Source organism: Pleurodeles waltl, chromosome 11 (genome assembly GCF_031143425.1).
Source record: "Pleurodeles waltl isolate 20211129_DDA chromosome 11, aPleWal1.hap1.20221129, whole genome shotgun sequence".
Lineage (NCBI taxonomy): Eukaryota > Metazoa > Chordata > Amphibia > Caudata > Salamandridae > Pleurodeles > Pleurodeles waltl.
In genome coordinates this window covers 1,006,131,675-1,006,153,596 of record NC_090450.1, presented here as the reverse complement: position 1 = coordinate 1,006,153,596, position 21,922 = coordinate 1,006,131,675, and the positions used below count along the sequence as shown (strand labels likewise).

General features: G+C 47.3%; 1 protein-coding gene across 2 annotated transcripts in view; it reads left to right on the top strand.

Annotated features, from left to right (window-relative positions):
- PIWIL1 (piwi like RNA-mediated gene silencing 1) overlaps positions 1–21,922 on the top strand; it is a 1,338,982-nt gene that overhangs the window by 165,939 nt on the left and 1,151,121 nt on the right. For both annotated transcript variants that reach the window (XM_069215364.1, XM_069215365.1), the window contains exons 4-5: positions 2,088–2,213; positions 2,299–2,510. In XM_069215364.1, the coding sequence (XP_069071465.1) occupies positions 2,088–2,213; positions 2,299–2,510 (338 nt within the window). The remainder of the gene's footprint in view (positions 1–2,087; positions 2,214–2,298; positions 2,511–21,922) is intronic.

The following is a 21,922-nucleotide window of genomic DNA, read 5'->3' as shown; positions in this document are numbered from 1 at the left end:
GATAAAAAGTCTGACAGTGTGCAATCAGTGTATTATCAATGAGGTGTCTGGGTGGTCACTGGTTTGCTCTGCTCTCGTCTAAGCCAGTAGGTGCACCCACAGTTGAGATACGGTTTTAATCAGGAGTAGGCAGGTTGGAAGGACCTTTGCCATTTCATGTATGGTACTTAGCATGTGTAGAGTTTGAATGTTTTCATTCATACCTGCAGTCTGGGTAAGATGACATGCTTGGATCTATGGAAGACACACAACCCCAGGCTCCCCAGGTTTCCTTAAGTGCCAGCCCATTGTGCATGGAAAATCTCCTGCCACACCATACATGAAGGCACCATTAACTGCACATGGGCACAGTATAATACTTATCCTCTTTTCTCCAGAAAGCAAACGCATATATCTAGTACAATTTTAGTCAGTAGCCGTGTGTGTAGCATTGATGGTGTGACCTTCCTCATTTGATGGGCAACATGAGACTTGGCAGCTGTTATTGAAATTCCTATAGTAGTGTACCTATAGCATTTCCCCATTTTGTTGTTTTGTTGTTTGATTTATTGGCTGTGGTACAAATAGTATAGATAAAGACTCTCATAGTGTGGCTTTCTACAACAAGTCCTCCCACTCCTGACTGGGAAATTTCATTTGTAGTGTCTGGCGTTTGTATTGCTCACAAGTAACGTAAATAGACACTTTAGTTTGACTTTAGAGGTGTGTTTTTTTAGTATGGCTTTTGAGTTGCAAAGGGTTTAGTGATCTGTTTCACTCTTATATTTACCATCTGCCTTCTACCTGCATGACTTCCCTATGAAAACAAGTTGTATATTAAGATTTGGCGATCTCTTCATGTGTCTTAATATGTGACGGGTGGCCCATGGGACCTTTACTAGGGCTTTTTTATAGTGCCCTGCTTTGGTTTAGTTGGACTTGGCTTTATTTTACCTTTAATGTTGTCACTGTGCTCAAGACTTACTCTTCGGAGTGGAATTTTGTTCCTGACTGGCAGGGTAGACTGGAATTTTGGTAGCCACAATTGCTAAATCCAAATTCTTACACTGTGTGATAATAGGTTGGGGGGTGTCTGAGGAACCGTTCCTCAGATAGTTGCGAGTGTATCTACATTTGAAAAATAAGTCAAAATCCTGGGGCAGACTCCCCTGTACCTTTAAAAACATTTCAAAAGGTTTTGGAAACTTATTTGGAATTAGGCAGACGGGGAAGTTCAATATATGTGCCTATAATGTATTGTAATAGGGTGGGCTGAACATCCACTATGTCTTTATGGAAGTTGAAGGTAGCAAGCAGACCACAGGTATGACCAACATGTACTTGTTAGCTAGTCAGTGAAAACAGTGTCTCAAATGTAATTAAGGGAGAAACTAATATGAATTATGGTAACTCGCTGGGTGGGATCTATTAGAAAGAATTTCCACCTTATATGGAACATTGTGTAAGGCTGCATAGGTAAGTCAAGTGATTGGCTTAAAGTCGCATATTAGCTGGTGAACTGACTGCTCTGCTTAAATTTCCCAGAAGTCACCTTTATTTGGTACAATGTTTATGCTCATGCCTACTTTAGAAGGGCCCTGATAAAAGTAGTAACAAATCTCCTGCTTCATAATTGCAGAGTTCTTCTGGCAATCCAATCACCTCTTTGGACATTCTCTGAAGACTTTCAGATCTTGAGGAGATGGTCCGTCATGAATTTTGAATAGAACATGTCCACAAAGAAATCTGCTGCATCAGTGTTTTTTTTTTTTTTTTTTTTTTTTTTAATCTATCCATTAAATACTCCCCCCGCAAAGGGGGTTTTGGAGGGAGGGAGGGGGGGAGGGAGGGGGGCGCAGGGGGTGGTTGCTTTCTAGTAGTAACCATATCCAGTAGGTTATGAAGGTCTCTGTAGACTGATTGTCCACTGATTCCAGGTACACTTTACCCCTCTTATTGAGGATGACCTTGGTCATTGAGCTTGTTTCATAGATTGACCTTTGCAAGAAGATAGTAATTAATCTGTTAAGTAAATGAAAGAAATGATAACCTCTGCCTGATTTTTATTTGTGTAATTTTTTTTATGTTTATATTTTCTTAAACACTAGAACTTAAGCTGTCAGCTGGTTTCCAGGAACTCTCTCTGGGAGAAAGAGGTGGTCGAAGACGTGATTATCACGACCTTGGAGTGAATACCCGCCAGGGTATAGAGCATGTGAAGGATTCAAAGACTGGTAATTTCCTTTCTTAACAGCAGAGCAGTACGCTTGCAGGTAATACATTTCTGTGTGAAAAATCTGTATCACTTTTCGTCTGTAGGTGTTTCTGGGACCACTATTAAGTTGAGCACAAACCATTTTAGATTGACATCTCGTCCACAATGGGTTTTATACCAGTACCATATTGACTACAACCCTCAGATGGAATCACGACGCTTACGATCAGCACTTTTGTTTCAACATGAAGATCTAATTGGGAAAGTTCGTGCTTTTGATGGAACCATGCTGTTTCTGGTCAAAAGATTAGACAAGGTACAATCGAAAATAGTATGTTATTAGAGTAACATTTCATGTTTTGTTTTTCTATTTCAAGTTTGTGCATGCAGTAACTTGATGCATCTCCAGCAATTATATTAGAAGGTAATTGAGAGTAGCGGAGTGTGATTGTTCCCCGCCCTGGGTTTTGACCTTTACATTATTATTAATATTTATAAACCTATCTGAGCTTGTGGAGGGTTCTGAAAAACTCCATAGTGAGGAATAAAGCTATCCAAAGGCAACAAATGCCTGCACTTGGCCAATATTTACTTTCTATTTCATCTTAGTGGAAATAAGCTCATGAAAAAAAGACATTGTTTGCTGCCCAAGCTATTTTAATCTTTTATTGCTTAGAAAAAAAAAATTCAAACTGTTCAGTAGATAAAAGTTCTCATTTAAAGCAGCCTCATTGCACCATAGCCCCAGAATATAATGCAGTTACTGTTCCCTCAGTTTTTTCATCCTCTGTGGCAAAATGTAGTCACTTCAACCTTGGTTCTTTTCTGTACAGCTTTATTTCTGATGGATACAACCACCTGTGGATTCCTCACCTTATGAATTCTCCCAGTGCGCCAGCATTCGAGGGAACCTTTTTTCCCAGTTCTTCATGTCAATGAGGACGTCACAATTGCCCGGCCCTTCACGTGACTGTCTGACGTCATTGTGGCAATAAGAAGTCCTCGCCGGCGTGCAGAGTCAGTTCCCTTTTTTTCCGTGCCTTCGACTAACGTTTTTTTCCTGGCTCTTGAACAGCTACTGTTTCGAAGGTGTCTTGCTGTACTTGTTAAAATATCTCTGCATAAGAACTCAGGTTTTAAGTCTTGTCGTAAGTGCGGAGGTCGTATGTCAGTCACAGCCACTCATGAAGACTACTTGTGTCTAAGTTCGGACCACGACGTGGAAGGATGTGTTATGCCAGAGGATGAACCCAAATGCCTTAAAAGAAAGAGAGGCAAAGCTCTTTTTAGCAAAAGCTAAGAGGATCATCGAAGATCTAAGGCAAGGGACTTTTCTTCTCATAAGTCATCGAGATCTCAGAAGTAGCAGCGCTGGCACGATTCTCGATGCCGTTCTTCTAGAGACCGGTCTCTTTCCCCTTCGAGACGACTAATGGCGTTCTTCCAGAGATTGGTCTCTGTCCCCTTCAAGACGACGGCGTGGGAGGTCAGTCCAACTATTACTCCCCAGCCTCTGAGTCCTCGGGCTTCTCCGATGCCATCACTGATTGAGGTATTCAAGTCCCCGGCGAGTCCTCCGACTCACTTTTCACCGATTTTGGCAGCGGATCCAGCGACTTTCCTAACTGCTAGGTTTAGCATTTTTAACAAAGCTATGGCCCCTGCTGGTGCACCGGCTGGTCCCACGGGTCCATTAGCGGTCTCCTTGGTTTTATCTTTTGCCGTACAAGTCGGCTCAGTTTGTGCCCTTCTATCCAGCTGAGAGTGCTGATTCGGTGCCGATGACGTCACCTCAGATGATGCCGATGGAGTCAATACTGTCATCGGATGGGTCCCGGTCGGGACGCAGTGTATCTCCATCTCCAACACGTCCATCTGCTTTGAAGCCAGCATTGTCTACGTCAGCTAACTCTGTTGACACAGAGATTGGAAGCCAGATTGAATGCGAGGAGGAGGAGAGCATTGAGGCTCTTGGAGGAGCAGGAATACCAGCAACCGTTAGAGGAAGGAGAAATTACTCCTGTATTGGAGTTTTCATAGATTCACATGCTTGAAAACTTCCTCGTCGTTGAGAAAGGGAGTCCACGGTGGAATATACAACATAGGCCTGAAAATGTATGCACACAATACATGGACTAGGCCTCAATATAATAACCCATCATAGTCGTATTGTAAAATAGACCCAAACTTGAACAATCAGATTGCCTCACCCCTTTAGAACCTCCTGTGAGGAGCTGCCTTCCCTCAGATTTTCCACCACACGTTGTGCTGAGGAGTCTCCTTGAAGATCTTTTTCTTCAACTTTTGCACATTTCTTTTCTTCTCTGGTGATTCAAACTGGCTGGCATGTCACAAAGAAAGGCCTTTTCAGATCCTGTGCCTCATGTTTAAAGAAAAGGTTATATGTGGAGGATCCACATGAGGAGTGAATTTATTGCCTGTACCCCAGCCACAAGATTAAAGACTGCAAAATCTGCGGAACATTTTCTACAAAGACCCTGAAGGACAGGGAGGGTCGCCTGCTGTTGTGGCTTTAAAGAGGTAAGACTGGAGACACTGCCTCTGATGAGGACAGTGCCTCTTCTTCTATTTCTGCCCCTAAAACACATGTGAAGAGAAAACAGGAAAGCTATGAGATTCAAGAGTCACCTAGAAGAATGGCACAAAAGACAGCAGGGGCCTCTGCTAGGATTTATGGCTCTCTGCAGGAAGAGAAAGCAGGCAAAGAATCCCTCAAAAAGGCAGCAAAGACTGCTTGTGAACCTGCCACTTCTCCTGCTAAAATGCTACACAAGTTTAAGAAGCCTAGTTTAGCACCGTCGACGGCGCCATCGTCGACGATTGTTTCATCGGTGACGCCGGTGGTACTACCTATCTCCATGTCGATGGCAGCGGCTACAGCATCTTCGTCGATGACGTTATCATCCTCGTCGACGGGATGCCCCATCTAGTCAACGCTTTTCTCGCCGATGACACTTCCGGCAACAATTGATCTTACAACACTCCAGTCGACTATGCTCTCGTCGACGACACCTCCGTAGACCACGCTCTCATCGGAGGTTCAACCATCGTCGGAGACAATGTTTCTAGTGACGACTATATTGTTGACGACAACTGGTTTCTTGTCTTCAACTGTTAAAATGTTTCCAACGAAGAGGCAAAGACCTTCTACATTGCCTTTGAGTCAATCTGTGCAGCATACTCCTCTCAAAGACTCAGTTGACACCTATCACCTCACCAAGCAATGTGTCAAGGCTGTTGCCATCTAGGGTTTTGGATGGCGATGATGATTCAGATCAGGATGCACTGTTTGGAGTGGCTAGGAGTCCTTCGCAGTTGCACGTCAAATGCCAGGAGTTACTCAGATGACGACTCATATTATGGTCAGCAGTATCCTGACCCAGTTCCACAACAGGGAACGGTATGTTTGCCTTCCGGTCTTGTGTCCGATCTCTAGGCCATGCTGGCAGATTACAGAGAGCGCTTCTACCCTCAACCAGGGTTGGACTCTGTGCCAACAGTGACTGCACCAGCTATTCCAGCACCTCTGCCAGTTTTTCCTGCGACGCCGAAAATTCCTCTTCAGGCTCCAGAGTCCCCAGGTCCAGGCCTCTTCGGATGAGGCAGCGAAGGAAGGGGAGGTTCTCTCGTAGGGGATTTCCATGTATAGTCATAAGCACTGAATAGATCCGCGCGCCTGCGGGGACCCCAGAGCACTGTTCTGTAATGTATTCTTAAGTGTAGATGCCAGCCTTTCTTGAAAAAAGGCCTGTTAAAACCACTTAAGAATAACACTGTGCAGCCTATGTGAACAGCTACACAGGTCAAATTGTTTATTCTTGAGGTTGGAAAGAAAGACGGCTGTAGTATAAATACACCTTTAAACATACATTTATTCTAGAAATGTAATAAAAAATATATTCTTATACTTTAAACCTCCAAGTGAGACTAAAACAATGCAGGGCAGTGTAGCCCATAGGCTGCCATTATACAGGATGTAAATAGAGCTGTGCCTTTAAGAAAGGAAAGTCTTCCTGTATCCCATCATGCACAGCAAAAGGCAGGTGCCTCAGTTCTTTTTTCCGGCTCCTTCTGACAGGACCCTGAAGCATTGAGCTCTACCTTACAAAGCCTTTTTTGACAAATTCAATTTCACTCGACGTTTTTCATCTAGAGTGAACATTTGCTAACCTTTCCTGTCAAATTCTGACAGAAATTTAAAGTTTTTCTGTCTTTAGAATGCCTTCACTTTTTGACAAGTGCCCTAGCTGTGGTAGGAAAAAAGCCAAAACAGACCCACACCAGGTCTGCATTATTTGCCTACCATCAAGTCACAAACCTGATGCCTGTGACATTTGCAAAACTTTCTCCAGAAGAACTCTTCGCAACAGGGAGAAAATTCGGCTTCAGGCAAGAGAGCACAGGAGAAAGAGGGCAATCTGCCACAGAGCGTGGAGAAGGTCAGTCTTCTACCAGGGCTCTCACTGTGTCCTCTGGAGCAGCTGCCAGACCTGCTCACAAACGCCATAGGTCTCTGACGTCGAGAGCATCAACGTCGAGACCGGGAACAGCGCCAACATGTTTGCCGTCGAGGAAAAGACATCGCTCGACGTCGACAGCCGTATCGCCGTCGAGATGGCGTAGACACTAGCTGTCAAGAAGGTCTTGATCCAGGTCGCCGTCGCCGCGACGGGGACGATCAACGTCTGGGGACAGTACTCGTCGTCGAAGATGCTCGCCGTCATCTCATCGACGTCGAGGGAGGTCGCCGTCGAGAGGAGCTCGGCGTCGAGAGGTACTCGCCGTCATCGTACTTCGACGTCGAAGTGTGTCGATGTCGAGGAGGCACTCAGAGGCCTAGGATTGTTTATCCCACCTCAGAATCTTCGGCTTCTCTCATACTTCTACCAGCTTCACCTCAGCCGTCTCCTCAGCCGTCACCTCTACCACAGACACCTCTGGCACCTACAGCTCCTCCGCCGGCTCCTCCTTCAGAGTCTGCTCCAGTGATTCCAGCGGAATCCACAAGATATTCCAGACACTCTTCGAGACGCTCCTCTTCCTCTCAACACCATTGTTGACGTGAATCTGTTCAAAGATCTCCTCGTTCCCACCATAGACATTCTTCCTTATCCACAAGGGATTACTCTCCGACCCTATCTGACTCACCGTCTCTGGGAGTTTCTCCCATAGACGACGTGAACACCTTCCAAGAGGTCCTAGTTCGCGGTGCTACCAAATTAAACATCCCGCTTGGCGGTACCCGCTCCAACAACCTCTGTGATTTTCGAGACATTACACCAGCGTGCATCTTCAAGACCATTACTACCACTGGTCCCAGGGCTTCTTGAACCAGCAATGGATATATTTTTGCCACAGCTAAAACTGCTCCTTCCAGGCTTATAAAGAAATATCGACCCCCGGAGCAGGACCCTCCATTCCTAAGGTCGGATCCGGTGCCTGACTCGGTGGTCACAGTGGCTGCAAAAAAGTTGCATTCTACATCTCCGTCTTCCTCCTCACCACTGGACAAGGAGAGTAGAAAGATTGATGCCACAAAGTATGCTCTACCTCAGCCATCACGATGAAAGCAGCCAGTGCTACTGCACTGTTAGGCAGGTATGATCGTGCCATTTGGGACTCTGTGCTGCAATTTGTGGAACATCTCTCTAAAGAGAAAAGAGAAGACTTTCTGGAGATCGTGAGTGAAGGTGCAATGGTCTTCAATCAAGTGATCAGCGCCGCTGCCGACTCTTCGGTGCTATCCACCCATAATTATGCTCATGGAGTGTCCTTAAGAAGACACGCTTGGCTACGCCTGATGTCACTTAAACCAGAGGCACAACAGAGAATTCAAAATTTGCCCTTCTCAGGTTCCACTTTGTTTGGCTCTCATGCTGACGACGAGATGTCGAGAATGAAAACTGAACTAGACACTCAAAGCGGTGGGCATCGAGAGAGCAACGGAAAACATTCAGTTCCTACCATCGAAGGCTCTTTACTCAGAGATATCAAACGCCACAGTGGATGTCTTCAAGACCCCAAAAACAGCAACAGCATCAAAGAACCTTCTCGACCCAACGAAAGCCGACAAGGGGTCGCTCTACACCACAAGCCCAGACAGCTCGTCAGGCACCAGAGTCTAAGCCCTGAATCTTCGCTTCCCCCTCCTCCGTTACCCACTCCGGTAGGGGGAAGTATCTCAAATCATCTAGACGAGTGGCAACGCATTACATCAGACACCTGGGTGTTGAATATTGTGCGGAATGGCTACTCTCTTAGGTTCATCAGCCCTCCGCCGCCTATTCCACCCAAACCAGTGAGTCACCGCCTCGAAGCTCTTCAACTAGAAGTGACAACCCTATTACAAAAGAGAGCAATAGAACCTGTCCTGATCAATCAGCACGGAAAGGGAATCTACTTGAGGTATTTTTTGGTACCAAAGAAAGACAAACAAGAGTTTAGTCCCATTCTACACCTAAGGGTAGCAAACAAGTGGATTCGCAGAGAAAAATTCAGGATGCTATCCTTGCACCAAATTTACCCTCAACTTCGTCAGGGTGACTGGCTCTGCGCGATAGACCTCTGCGACGCTTACTTTGACATTCCAGTGATCGAGAAGCATCGAAAGTTTCTAAGGTTCATCGTCTGAAAAAGTCATTACCAATTTACGGTACTACCTTTCGGCCTCAAATCAGCACCGAGAACTTTTTCCAAATGCATGGCGGTGGTAGCAGCCCATTTGATGAAACATCTTGTATTCGTCTACCCCTATCTAGACGATTGGCTCATAAAAGCTTCCACGTATCTAGAGGCTCAGCAGCATTTCAACTGGTCTCACCAGCTTCTCCAGAGACTGGGCCTTCAAGTCAATCTCCCCAAATCCACAGCAACACCTGTTCAGAGGCTGCATTACTTAGGTGCCATCATAGATACCAAACAAGGAAAGGTGTTTCCTTCGGAGGAACGACGATTATCAATCCTCAAAGTGCCAGCAGCTCGAGAAAACACCTCAGACCACTGCAAGAGCGATATCATCTCTCCTGGGCTCAATGGCGTCTTGCATCCACCTCATTCCCAATGCTCGCCTCCATATGAGACCCTTACAGGAATGTCTGGAGGATCAATGGTGTCAACTAGTGGACGATTTCTCCCCACGCCTTACAATCCCTCAAGGGGTGGTGTTCGCCCAACAATCTTCTGGAAGGCATTCCATTCCAACAACAGCCGCCAACCCAAACCATTGTCACAGACGCATCGCTGCTCGGATGGGGAGCGCATATGGATCACCTTCGAGTCCAAGGCAAGTGGTCACAGAGAGAGCGACTGTATCACATCAACCTGTTGGAGCTTTGTGCAGTCCATCTTCGCTCAAGGCCTTCCTCCCATCTCTGAAGACAAACTCTGCTTCTCCAGACGGACAACTTGGCCACCATGTATTATTTAAACAAACAAGGAGGCACCAGATCCAAGACTGTCGACAGAGGCTCAAACAATCTGGCACTGGCTTCTAGCCAGGAACCTCTTGCTAGTGGCAACTCACCTTCTGGGCATACAGAATGTTCAAGCGGATGCCTCAGCCGCGCCATGGACGAAAACCACGAATGGGTTTTGCACGACGACGTGGGGTACCCCCTCTATAGACCTATTCGCAACCCCAGGAAACAAAAAATGCCAAAACTTCGCCTCCAGATACTACCATCCAGGAACGCTGGGGAATGCCCTGCGGATAAGCTGGTCAGGAGCATTTCTTTACGCCTTTCTACCGCTTCCCCTGATACTGGCAGTCCTCCTGAAGCTGTCCAATGCTCACTCCAAGATGATTCTTATTGCCCCAGAATGGCCACGCCAGTGGTGGTTTCCAGACCTCCTTCACCGGTCGCTCAAACCACACATCAGGCTACCTTGTCGCCCAGACCTTCTCACGAAGTTCCGAGGCCAGATATCTCATCCCAACCTCTCATCGTTGAATTTGGCAGCATGGCTCCTGAGTTAGTTCAGTATGGTCACCTGAACCTACCTCAGGACTGCATGGAGATTCTAAGGGAGGCAAAGCGCCCCTCCACAAGAACAGCTTATGCCTGCAAATGGAAAAGGTTCTGCGTGTGGTGCTTGGACAATAATGTTGACCCAATATCCTGCGGAGAGGAGACTATTCTGCCATACTTATTAAGTTTGGCAAAGTCTGGATTGCAATTGTCATCAATAAAAGTACACCTGGCGGCTCTAACAGCCTATAGAAAGAGCCCTTCCCAAACCTCTTTCTTTAGGATTCCAATCATAAAAGACTTCCTGGAGGGTTTGAAAAAGGTCTTTCCTCCCATTAGAAGACCATCTCCTCCATGGGAACTGAATATTGTCCTCTCGCGTCTGATGCTACCTCCGTTTGAACAAATGCATAAAGCATCAGTCCAACATCTTGCGTAGAAAACTGCTTTTCTGTTTGCAATCACATCAGCTCGTAGGGTCAGTTAGATCCAGGCCCTTTGCGCTCAAGAACCTAATACGGTTTTTCATTCTTCGAAAGTAGTTATGAGGACACATACAAAATTTTTACCTAAAGTAGTTTCAGACTTCCATGTGAACCAAACCATTTCATTACCAACTTTCTTCCAAAATCCTTCTACCCCTGCCGAGAGAACCCTACATTCTCTCGACGTAAAGAGGGTTTTAAAATTTTACTTGGACAGGACAAAATGCTTGTGTAAATCACAGCAGCTGTTTATTAATTATGGCCCAGTTAGAACAGGGTTGGCCACTTCCAAACAATCCTTATCCAGGTGGATTGTCTCATGTATCGTTTTTTGTTATCAGTTAGCAAATAAATCTCTTGACGGCAGGTGTAAGGAAATGCCTCCTTGGCATGGTTACCCCCTGACTTTTTGCCTTTGCTGATGCCAAGTTATGAATTGAAAGTGTGCTGAGGCCTGCTAACCAGGCCCCAGCACCAGTGTTCTTTCCCTAACCTGTACTTTTGTTTCCACAATTGGCACACCCTGGCATCCAGGTAAGTCCCTTGTAACTGGTACCCCTGGTACCAAGGGCCCTGATGCCAGGGAAGGTCTCTAAGGGCTGCAGCATGTCTTATGCCACCCTGGGGACCCCTCACTCAGCACAGACACACTGCTTGCCAGCTTGTGTGTGCTAGTGGGGATAAAACGACTAAGTCGACATGGCACTCCCCTCGGTGCCATGCCAACCTCACACTGCCTATTAAGTATAGATAAGCCACCCCTCTACTAGGCCTTACAGCCCTAAGGCAGGGTGCACTATAACATAGGTGAGGGCATAAGTGCATGAGCACTATGCCCCTACAGTGTCTAAGCAAAACCTTCGACGTAAGTGCAGGGTAGCCATAAGAGTATATGGTCTGCGAGTCTGTCATGCACGAACTCCACAGCACCATAATGGGTACACTGAAAAATGTGAAGTTTGGTATCAAACTTCTCAGCACAATAAATGCACACTGATGCCAGTGTACATTTTATTGTAACATATTCCCCAGAGGGCACCTTTAGAGGTGCCCCCTGAAACCTTGACCGACTACCCGTTAAGGCTGACTGGTTTTAGCAGCCTGCCACACTCCAGACATGTTGCTGGCCACATGGGGAGAGTGCCTTTGTCACTCTGTGGTTAGTAACAAAGCCTGTACTGGGTGGAGATGCTTATCACATCCCCCTGCAGGAACTGTAACACCTGGCGGTGAGCCTCAAAAGCTCACCCCCTTTGTTACAGCACTACAGGGCACTCCAGCTAGTGGAGTTGCCTGCCCCCTCCGGCCACGGCCCCACTTTTGGCGGCAAGGCCGGAGGAGATAATGAGAAAAACAAGGAGTCGTCACTGGCCAGTCAGGACAGCCCCTAAGGTGTCCTGAGCTGAGGTGACTCTGACTTTTAGAAATCCTCCATCTTGTAGATGGAGGATTCCCCCAATAAGGATAGGAATGTGACCCCCCTCCCCTCAGAGAGGAGGTGCAAAGAGGGTGTAGCCACCCTCAGGGCTAGTAGCCATTGGCTACTAACCCCCCAGACCTAAACACACCCTTAAATTTAGTATTTAAGGGCTCTCCAGAACCTAGGAACTCAGATTCCTGCAATCTAAGAAGAGGACTGCTGAACTGAAAACCTGCCGAGAAGACAGAGACACAAACTGCTTTGGCCCCAGCTTTACCGGCCTGTCTACCCACTTCTAAAGACACTGCTCCAGTGACGCGTTCCCAGGGTCCAGCAACCTCTGAAGCCTCAGTGGAAGGACCAAGAACTCCTGAGGACAGCGGCTCTGTTCACCAAAGACTGCAACTTTGCAACAAAGAAGCAACTTTGAAACAACACACGTTTCCCGCCGGAAGCGTGAGACTTTGCACTCTGCACCCGACACCCCCGGCTCGACTTGTGGAGAACAAACTCCACAGGGAGGATTCCCCAACGACTACGAGACCGTGAGTAGCCAGAGTTGACCCCCCTGAAACCCCACAGCAATGCCTGCAGAGGGAATCCCGAGGCTCCCCCTGACCGCGACTGCCTGCTTCAAAGACCCGACACCTGGTAAAGGCACTGCATCTCAGTCCCCAGGACCTGAAGGATCCGACCTCCAGTGCAGGAGCGACCCCCAGGTGGCCCTCTCCCTTGCCCAGGTGGTGGCTACCCCAAGGAGCCCCCCCTTGCCTGCCTGCATCGCTGAAGAGACCCCTTGGTCTCCCATTGAATCCTATTGCAAACCCGACGCTTGTTTGCACACTGCACCCGGCCGCCCCCGTGCCGCCGAGGGTGTACCTTTTGTGTTGACTTGTGCCCCCCCCCCGTGCCCTACAAAACCCCCTGGTCTGCTCTCCAAAGACGCGGGTACTTACCTGCTGGCAGACTGGAACCAGGGCTCTCCATTGAAGCCTATGCGTTTTGGGCACCACTGTGACCTCCGCACCTGACTGGCCCTGAGCTGCTGGTGTGGTAACTTTGGGGTTTCTCTCAACCCCCAACGGTGGGCTACCGTGGACCCAAACTTGAACCCCGTAGGTGGTTTACTTACCTGCAAAAACTAACAAACACTTACCTCCCCCAGGAACTGTTGAAAATTGCACTGTCTAGTTTTAAAATAGTTAAATGTCATTTATGTGAAAACTGTGTATGCTATTTTTCTAATTCAAAGTTCCTAAAGTACCTACCTGAAATACCTTTCATTTGAAGTATTACTTGTGAATCTTGAACCTGTGGTTCTTAAAATAAACTAAGAAAATATATTTTTCTATACAAAAGCCTATTGGCCTGGAATTGTCTCCGAGTGCGTGTTCCTCATTTATTGCCTGTGTGTGTACAACAAATGCTTAACACTACCCTCTGATAAGCCTACTGCTCGACCACACTTGCCACTATCTTATCTCTAAGGGGAACCCTTGGACTCTGTGCATACTATTCCTTACTTTGAAATAGTGCATACAGAGCCAACTTCCTACAGCAGGCCAAAAGCCCATTCTACTAGAGGGAAGGCAGCGACTGCCTTGATGAGAAATATTCCTTTGACAGAAATATGCAAAGTGGGCACTTGGAAATCGGCCCATACCTTTACTAAGCATTACTGCCTTGATTCAGATGCTATTGCAGATGCGCAGGTCGGACAGGCCTATCTCAAGAATTTATTTGCATAATTTTATGTTTTCAGTATTATTCGGTCTACTCCACCGCGGTCACAGGGATGGGCTTGCTATTCTATTCAGTGCTTATGACTATACATAGAAATCCCCTACGAGAGAAGGAGTGGTTTCTTACCTGTAACTCCAGTTCTCTCGTAGGGGTATTTCCATGATAGTCATAAGCAACCCTCCCTCCTCCCGGGTGGACTTGACATAAGAAAAGTTGCAATAATAACGGTGTTGGTACTACTAAGAATGTTAATGTTTCTTCATGTCATGTTACAAGCCTACAAAAAAGAACTGAGGCCACTGCCTTTTGCTGTGCATGATGGGATACAGGAAGACTTTCCTTTCTTAAAGGCACAGCTCTATTTACATCCTGTATAACGGCAGCCTATGGGCTACACTGCCCTGCATTGTTTTATTCTCACTTGGAGGTTTAAATAAAGTGTAAGAATATATTTTTTATTACATTTCAAGAATAAATGTATGTTTAAAGGTGTATTTATACTACAGCTGTCTTTCTTTCCAACCTCAAGAATAAACAATTTGACCTGTGTAGCTGTTCACATAGGCTGCACAGTGTTATTCTTAAGTGGTTTTAACAGGCCTTTTTTCAAGAAAAGCTGGCATCTACACTTAAGAATACATTACAGAACAGTGCTCCGGGGTCCCCGCAGGCGCGCAGAACTATTCAGTGCTCATGACTATCATGGAAATACCCCTACGAGAGAACTGGAGTTACAGGTAAGAAACCATTCCTTCTCTCAGACTAGGGCGAATGGGATGAATACGTACTCCCAGCACCCACTTCACCGGAGCCATTGGCAGTCGAGTCTCCTTCTGAGGATATTGGCTCTTTTCATAACCTCTTGGAAAAAGCTGCGGCGGTTTGAGCTGCAGATGCCATCTACACAGCAGGACTGCTTTTTGTATGATTTCAAAGAGACGCACAGGAAATCGGTCAGGGCTGTACCGATTATTGACCATGTCTGGAATCAAGGTCTTAAGATAATGAAGAACCCAGCGACCGTGCCAGCTGTGTTAACAAAGCTGGACAAAAAATATAAAGTGACAGGACACTCCTGCTTGTCTAGTGGGTCACCCAAAACCAGACTCAGTGGTTTCTCAGGCTGCCCTGAGATGCTCCAGGAACCCTTCAGCACCTTTATTGGCACCTCCTGACAAAGACGGAAGGCGCCTTGACAACATTGAAAAGAGGTTTTCATTTGTCTGCAATTGTAGTCAGTGCTGCAAATTCCCTGGTGCTCCTGGGCAGGCACGACAGGCAGCTGTGGTCGGACATCTCGCACTCTGTGGATGATATTCCGGCAAGTCGGAAACAAAAAAAATCCTTATGGAGGGTCAGCGGACCTCTGCAGACGTGATTGACTGTGCCCTTGACATTACAGCCATGGGATTTCGACTTCTGGTTGTGTCAGCTGTCTTAAGGCGCCGGGGATGGCTTAAGGCCACAAATTTCATACCGGATGTCCAAGATCCTGGACCTCCCGTAAGATGGCCAAGACCTGTTTGGCAAGCATGTCGACCAATGCTCTTCAGGCGATTAAAGCTGATACCGATACTGCCAGGTCTTTGGGGTCTCTACAGTATAAACATACTCCATTTTGAGGAGCCAAGGGTAGAGGCCACTCTTCCTTTCGAGGTGGCTACCAAACTTTTAGATATCCAGCCTACTCTTTCCAGTAACAAATCATCCAGACCCCAGTACCACCAGAGGCAAATTCCGGAGGCGGAATACAGCAGGCCTCCTCCTAGAGGAAAGTCGGGATGACAGTCTAAGGACGCCTCGCGTAGGCAATGACAACCTCCAGGGGCCGGCTACCTCTCCTTCCTTGACTCGTCACCTACAATGTTGGAGGCAGTTCACAAGCGACAAGTGGGTTCTAGATACCGTAACTTATGGTCACCTGCTAGAATTCACTTGCATGCCTCACGAGACTCCACCTTCCCAGGAGCATCAACATTTCTACCTCTTCTCCTCCTGGAGATAGAGGCTATGTTATCCAAATGGGCGATAGAGGTAGTCCCCTCCTCGCAACGAGGAAGCAGTTTTTATTCTCGATTCTTCCTCATCAGAAAGTATTCTCATTTTTGGAGGCCCCTCCTGGATCTAAGGAAGCTCAACAAATATCTCAAGAGGCAATCCTTTTGTATGGTAACATTGAAGGATGCCCTACAGCTTCTCAATAGAGGCGATTTCATGACTTCCATAGATCTGCAGGATGCCTACTTCCACATACCCATTCACCCCAAACACAGAAAATGTTTGAGATTCATATTATCCGGCTGGCACTTTCAATTGAAAGTGCTACCCTTTGGACTCAAATTTGCCCCACAGATTCTCACAAAATGCTTAGCCCCAGTTGCAGCATATCTGAGACGCCTCAAACACCCGATATTCCCATATCTGGACGACTGGTTGCTAAAGGCTCCAAACATCTCTGCCCTACGCCACTCTCTCAGGACCACGTTACGTCTCTTCCAGCAAGTAGGTCTCACTCAACAGAGAAGTCCCAGCTTCAGCCTACCAGAAGGATAGTATTTCTGGGTGCTATATTGGACTCGACTCTTGTAAAGGCCTTCCCAGCCAAAGACCGTCAACTCAAGCTTCCTACCCTAGCGGATGCAGTTCAAAGAAAAAAAGTTTTTTTAAGTTCGAAGGTTCAAGTCATTACTGGGGATGATTTCCTCCTGTATAAATCTAGTTCCGCACTGTCACATTAGGATGCACCCTCTTCAGGAAGAGCTCGACAAACGGTGGAAGCAGACGCAAGGTTCCTTTGGGGACATCTTTCAGATAACGACAAAGATGGTTCTCTCGTAGGGGATTTCCATGTATAGTCATAAGCACTGAATAGTTCCGCGCGCCTGCGGGGACCCCGTAGCACTGTTGTGTAGTATATTCTTAAGTGCAATCATCAGCTCCTTGACAAAAAGGTCTGTGAAAAACACTTAAGAATAACAATGCGCAGCCTATGTGAACAGCTACACAAGCCAAAATTGTTAGAAGAAAAAACAGTTGTAGTGTAAATTTCACATTTAAACCTCTATTTATTCTATAAATACATAAATAAATACATTCTCATATTTTATTTACACCTCTCATGAGAATAAAACAATGTAGGGCAGTGTAGCCCATAGGCTGCCATTATACAGAATGAAAATAGAGCTGTGCCTTTAAGAAAGTAAAGTCTTCCTGTTTCCCATCATGCACAGCAAAAGGCAGTTGCCTCAGTTCTTTTTTCCGGCTCCTGCTGACAGGACCCTGAAGCATTGAGCTCTACCTCACAAAAGCTTTTGTGACAGAAATTCATTGAAATATCTTCTGAATTTCATTTTCACTCGACGTTTTTACCTTTGAGTGATCATTTTCTACTGATTTCTGTCAAATTCTGACAGAATTTGGAGGTTTTTTCTAGTTAGAAATGCCTTCACTTTTTGATAAATGTCCTTCTTGTGGAAGAAAGAAGGCTAAAACAGATCCACATAGGGTCTGTATAATTTGTCTTCCATCCAGCCACAAACCGGAGTCGTGTGACATTTGTAAAACCTTCTCTAGAAGAACCCTTCGTGATAGAGAGAAGATCCGACTTCAGGCGAGAGAGGACAGGAGAAAAAGTGGCCATTCCACTACAGAGCGAGGAGAAGGTCAGACTTCTACCAGGGCTCAACCTGTTTCCTCCATGACTCCTTCCAGACCTGCTGAAAAACGACCTAGATCTCAGACGACGTCGAGAGCGTCGACGTCGAAGCAGGGAACGGCGCCAACATGTTCGCCGTCGAGGAGTGCTTCGCCGGCGAGAAAAAGGCATCGTTCGCAGTCGACAGCTATTTCGCCGTCGAGGCGGCGAAGACACCCGACGTCGAGAGGATCTGGGTCGCCGTCGACACGGCGAACACAGTCAACGTCAAGGAGATCCGAGTCGGGCTCGCCGTCGACACGGCGAGGGAGATCGCCGTCGAGAGAGAGTGTTCGCCGTCGGAGGCGTTCACCGTCACTGCACCGACGTCGAGGTTCGTCGTCGAGAGATTCTCAGCGGCGAGACGAGTCGACGTCTAGAGGCACTCGCCGTCACCGCAGTTCGACGTCGAGGAGTGCTTCGACGTCGAGAAGACCATCTAAGAGGCCTAGAAGGGTTTATACAACCTCGGAATCCTCGGCCTCGCTTTTCCTACTTCCAGCATCGCTCGCAAAGGCAGTCGCCGTTACCACAGAGGCCGGTAACACCTACGGCTCCTCTTCCGGCGCCTCCTCCAGAACCTGTTCCGAGGACTCCAACGCGATCTGCAGGGCGTTCTGGTTATTCCTCGAGGCGTACATCTACCTCTAGGCACCGTCGTCAGGAATCACATCATGGACATTCTTCATCGTCCACACGAGACTACTCTCCAACCTTATCGGACTCACCATCCCCAAGAGTGTCTCCCATAGATGATGTCAACACTTTTCAGGAGGTCTTAGTAAGAGGGGCAACCAAGCTGAATATCCCGCTAGCAGCTCCGGCCCCATCGACATCAGTGATCTTTGAGACCTTGCATCAAAGGACATCTTCACGACCTTTACTTCCACTGGTTCCGGGTCTTATTGAGCCAGCAATGGACATTTTTCTCACGCCGGCTACAACAAAGTCTGCTCCTGCCAGACTCATTAAAAAGTACCGTCCACCAGAGCAAGATCCTCTATTCTTGAGGTCGGACCCAGTACCAGACTCGGTAGTTATAGTGGCAGCGAAGAAATCGCATTCGACGTCACCGTCTTCCTCTGCTCCCCCAGACAAAGAGAGCAGAAAGATCGATGCTGCAGGAAGAAAAGTATGCTCGACGGCATCCATCACCATGAAAGCAGCCAGTGCCACTGCTTTATTAGGGAGATATGATCGATCCCTCTGGGACTCTATACTGCAGTTCGCGGAGCATCTCCCTAGGGACAAAAGGGAAGATTTCCTAGAGGTCGTGAGCGAGGGAGCTATGGTTTCTAACCAGATTATAAGTGCTGCGGCGGATTCTTCAACACTATCCGCACATAACTATGCTCATGGTATAGCGCTCAGGAGACATGCATGGCTGCGGCTTACATCGCTTAAACCCGAAGCACAGCAGAGGATACAGAACCTGCCTTTCTCAGGCTCCACTTTGTTCGGCTCTCATGCCGATGATGAGATGGCCAGAATGAAGTCGGAGCTGGATACCCTGAAAGCGGTAGGCATGGAGCGACCTAAGGAACAGCGAAAAGGATTCCGCCCATATCAAAGAAGACTGTTCACCCACAGGTATCAGGCTCCACATTGGACGTCTTCACGCCCTCAGCAACAGCAGCAGCATCAGAGGGGCTTCTCCAGAAGGTCGACAAGGGGTCGTTCAACACCTCAGACCCAGACACCTCGACAAGCTCCCACGTCTAAGCCCTGAATCTTTGCTTCCCCCTCCTCCGTTACCCACTCCGGTAGGGGGAAGTATCGCAAATCATCTGGACGAGTGGCAACGCATCACAACAGACGCCTGGGTATTGAATATTGTGAGACATGGTTACGCTCTCAGATTCACCAGTTCTCCACCATCTGTTCCACCCAAAACAGCCAACCACCATCTCGAAGCTCTGCAGTTAGAGGTCAATATCCTATTGCAGAAAAGAGCCATAGAACCCGTTCCCATCAGCCAACAAGGGAAGGGGATTTATTCGAGATATTTCCTTGTACCGAAAAAAGACAAACAAGAGTTTCGTCCCATCTTAGATCTGAGGACAGCAAACAAATGGATTCGCAAAGAAAAATTCAGGATGTTCGCCTTACACCAAATTTACCCACATCTACGTCAGGGCGACTGGCTATGTGCGATAGATCTTTGCGACGCTTACTTTCATATCCCAGTAACCAAGAAACACCGAAAATTCCTAAGGTTCACCGTCGGAAAACGCCATTACCAATTTGCAGTTCTACCTTTCGGCCTAAAATCAGCGCCAAGAACTTTTTCCAAATGCATGGCGGTAGTAGCCGCCCACTTGAGGAAACAGCGAATATTCGTCTACCCCTATTTAGACGATTGGCTCATAAAGGCCTCCAGCTGTCTCGAGGCACAGCACCATTTCGAATGGACTCTACAACTGCTACAAAAACTTGGTCTTCAAGTCAATCTTCTGAAATCTACAGCAACACCTGTTCAGAGGTTGCATTACTTAGGGGCCATTGTAGATACCAGGCTAGGAAAGGTGTTTCCTTCGGAGGAACGACGGTTATCGATTCTCCAAAAATGCAAACAACTGCAGGAAAGACCTCAAGCCACTGCAAGAATAATAGCTTCTCTACTGGGCTCGATGGCGTCTTGTATCCATCTGGTTCCCAATGCTCGCCTCCATATGAGACCATTGCAGGAAAATCTAGAGGATCAGTGGTGTCAACTGAGGGACGATTGGGAGAACAAAGTCCTTCTTTCTCCTCACACCCTACAATCCCTGAAGTGGTGGTGCTTACCCAGCAATCTCTTGGTGGGGATTCCGTTCCAACAACGGCCTCCATCTCAAACCATCGTAACAGATGCGTCACTGCTCGGATGGGGGGCGCACATGGAACATCTTCGAGTCCAAGGCGAGTGGTCACAGAGAGAGAGTCTCTATCACATCAACCTGCTGGAACTTCGCGCAGTCCACCTTGCGCTCAAAGCCTTCCTTCCCTCTCTGAGAACGGAAACTCTCCTTCTTCAGACAGACAACGTGGCCACTATGTACTACGTGAACAAACAAGGAGGCACCAGGTCCAGAGTTTTATCCAGAGAGGCTCAGACAATCTGGCATTGGCTTCTAGCCAGGAACCTGTCGCTAGTGGCAACTCACCTGCCCGGCATCCAGAATGTTCAAGCGGATGCCCTCAGTCGGGTAATGAACGAGAACCACGAATGGGTACTACACGACAACGTCGTTCATTCCATTTTCGCACTCTGGGGTACCCCCTCTACAGACCTATTCGCAACCCCAGAAAACAAAAAATGCCAAAACTTTGCCTCCAGATATTACCATCCAGGGACACTGGGGAATGCCCTGTGGATAAGCTGGTCAGGAGCATTTCTTTACGCCTTTCCACCGCTTCCCCTGATTCCGGCGGTCCTCCAGAAGCTGTCCAATGCTCAGACCAAAATGATCCTAATTGCTCCGGAGTGGCCACGCCAGTGGTGGTTCCCAGACCTTCTTCACCGGTCACTCAAACCACACATCAGGCTACCATATCGTCCAGACCTTCTCACGAAGTTCAGAGGGCAGATATCTCATCCCAACCCCTCATCGTTGAGTTTGGCAGCATGGCTCCTGAGCTAGTGCAATATGGACACTTGAACCTACCTCAGGACTGTATGGAAATTCTGAAGGAAGCAAAACGCCCTTCCACACGATCAGCCTATGCAAGCAAGTGGAAGAGATTCTGCATTTGGTGTTTACACAACAACATTGACCCGGTTTCCTGTGGAGAACAATCTATCCTGCCATACCTGTTAAGTTTGGCAAAATCGGGCTTACAACTGTCGTCAATAAAAGTTCACTTGGCGGCGATAACGGCATACAGAAAGAGTCCTTCACAAACGTCCTTTTTTCGGATGCCGATTATTAAGGATTTCCTAGAAGGTTTAAAGAAGGTTTTTCCTCCCATTAGAAAGCCTTCTCCTCCATGGGAACTGAACGTTGTCTTATCACGTCTGATGCTGACGCCATTCGAGCCGATACACAAGGCATCGCTGCAGCATCTCACATGGAAAGCTGCTTTTCTAGTGGCAATCACTTCAGCGCGTAGGGTCAGCGAAATCCAGGCCCTTTGCGCGCAGGAACCCTACACGGTTTTTCATTCTACAAAAGTGGTAATGAGAACTCATCCAAAATTTCTACCTAAGGTAGTCTCCGACTTCCATGTGAACCAAACAATTTCATTACCGACTTTCTTTCAGAATCCAGCTACTCCTGCTGAGAGAACTCTGCACTCTCTGGATGTAAAGAGAGTATTGAAATTTTACTTGGACAGGACAAAAAGCTTACGAAAATCACAACAGCTTTTTATTAACTATGGCCCAATCAGAACAGGTTTGGGCACATCTAAACAATC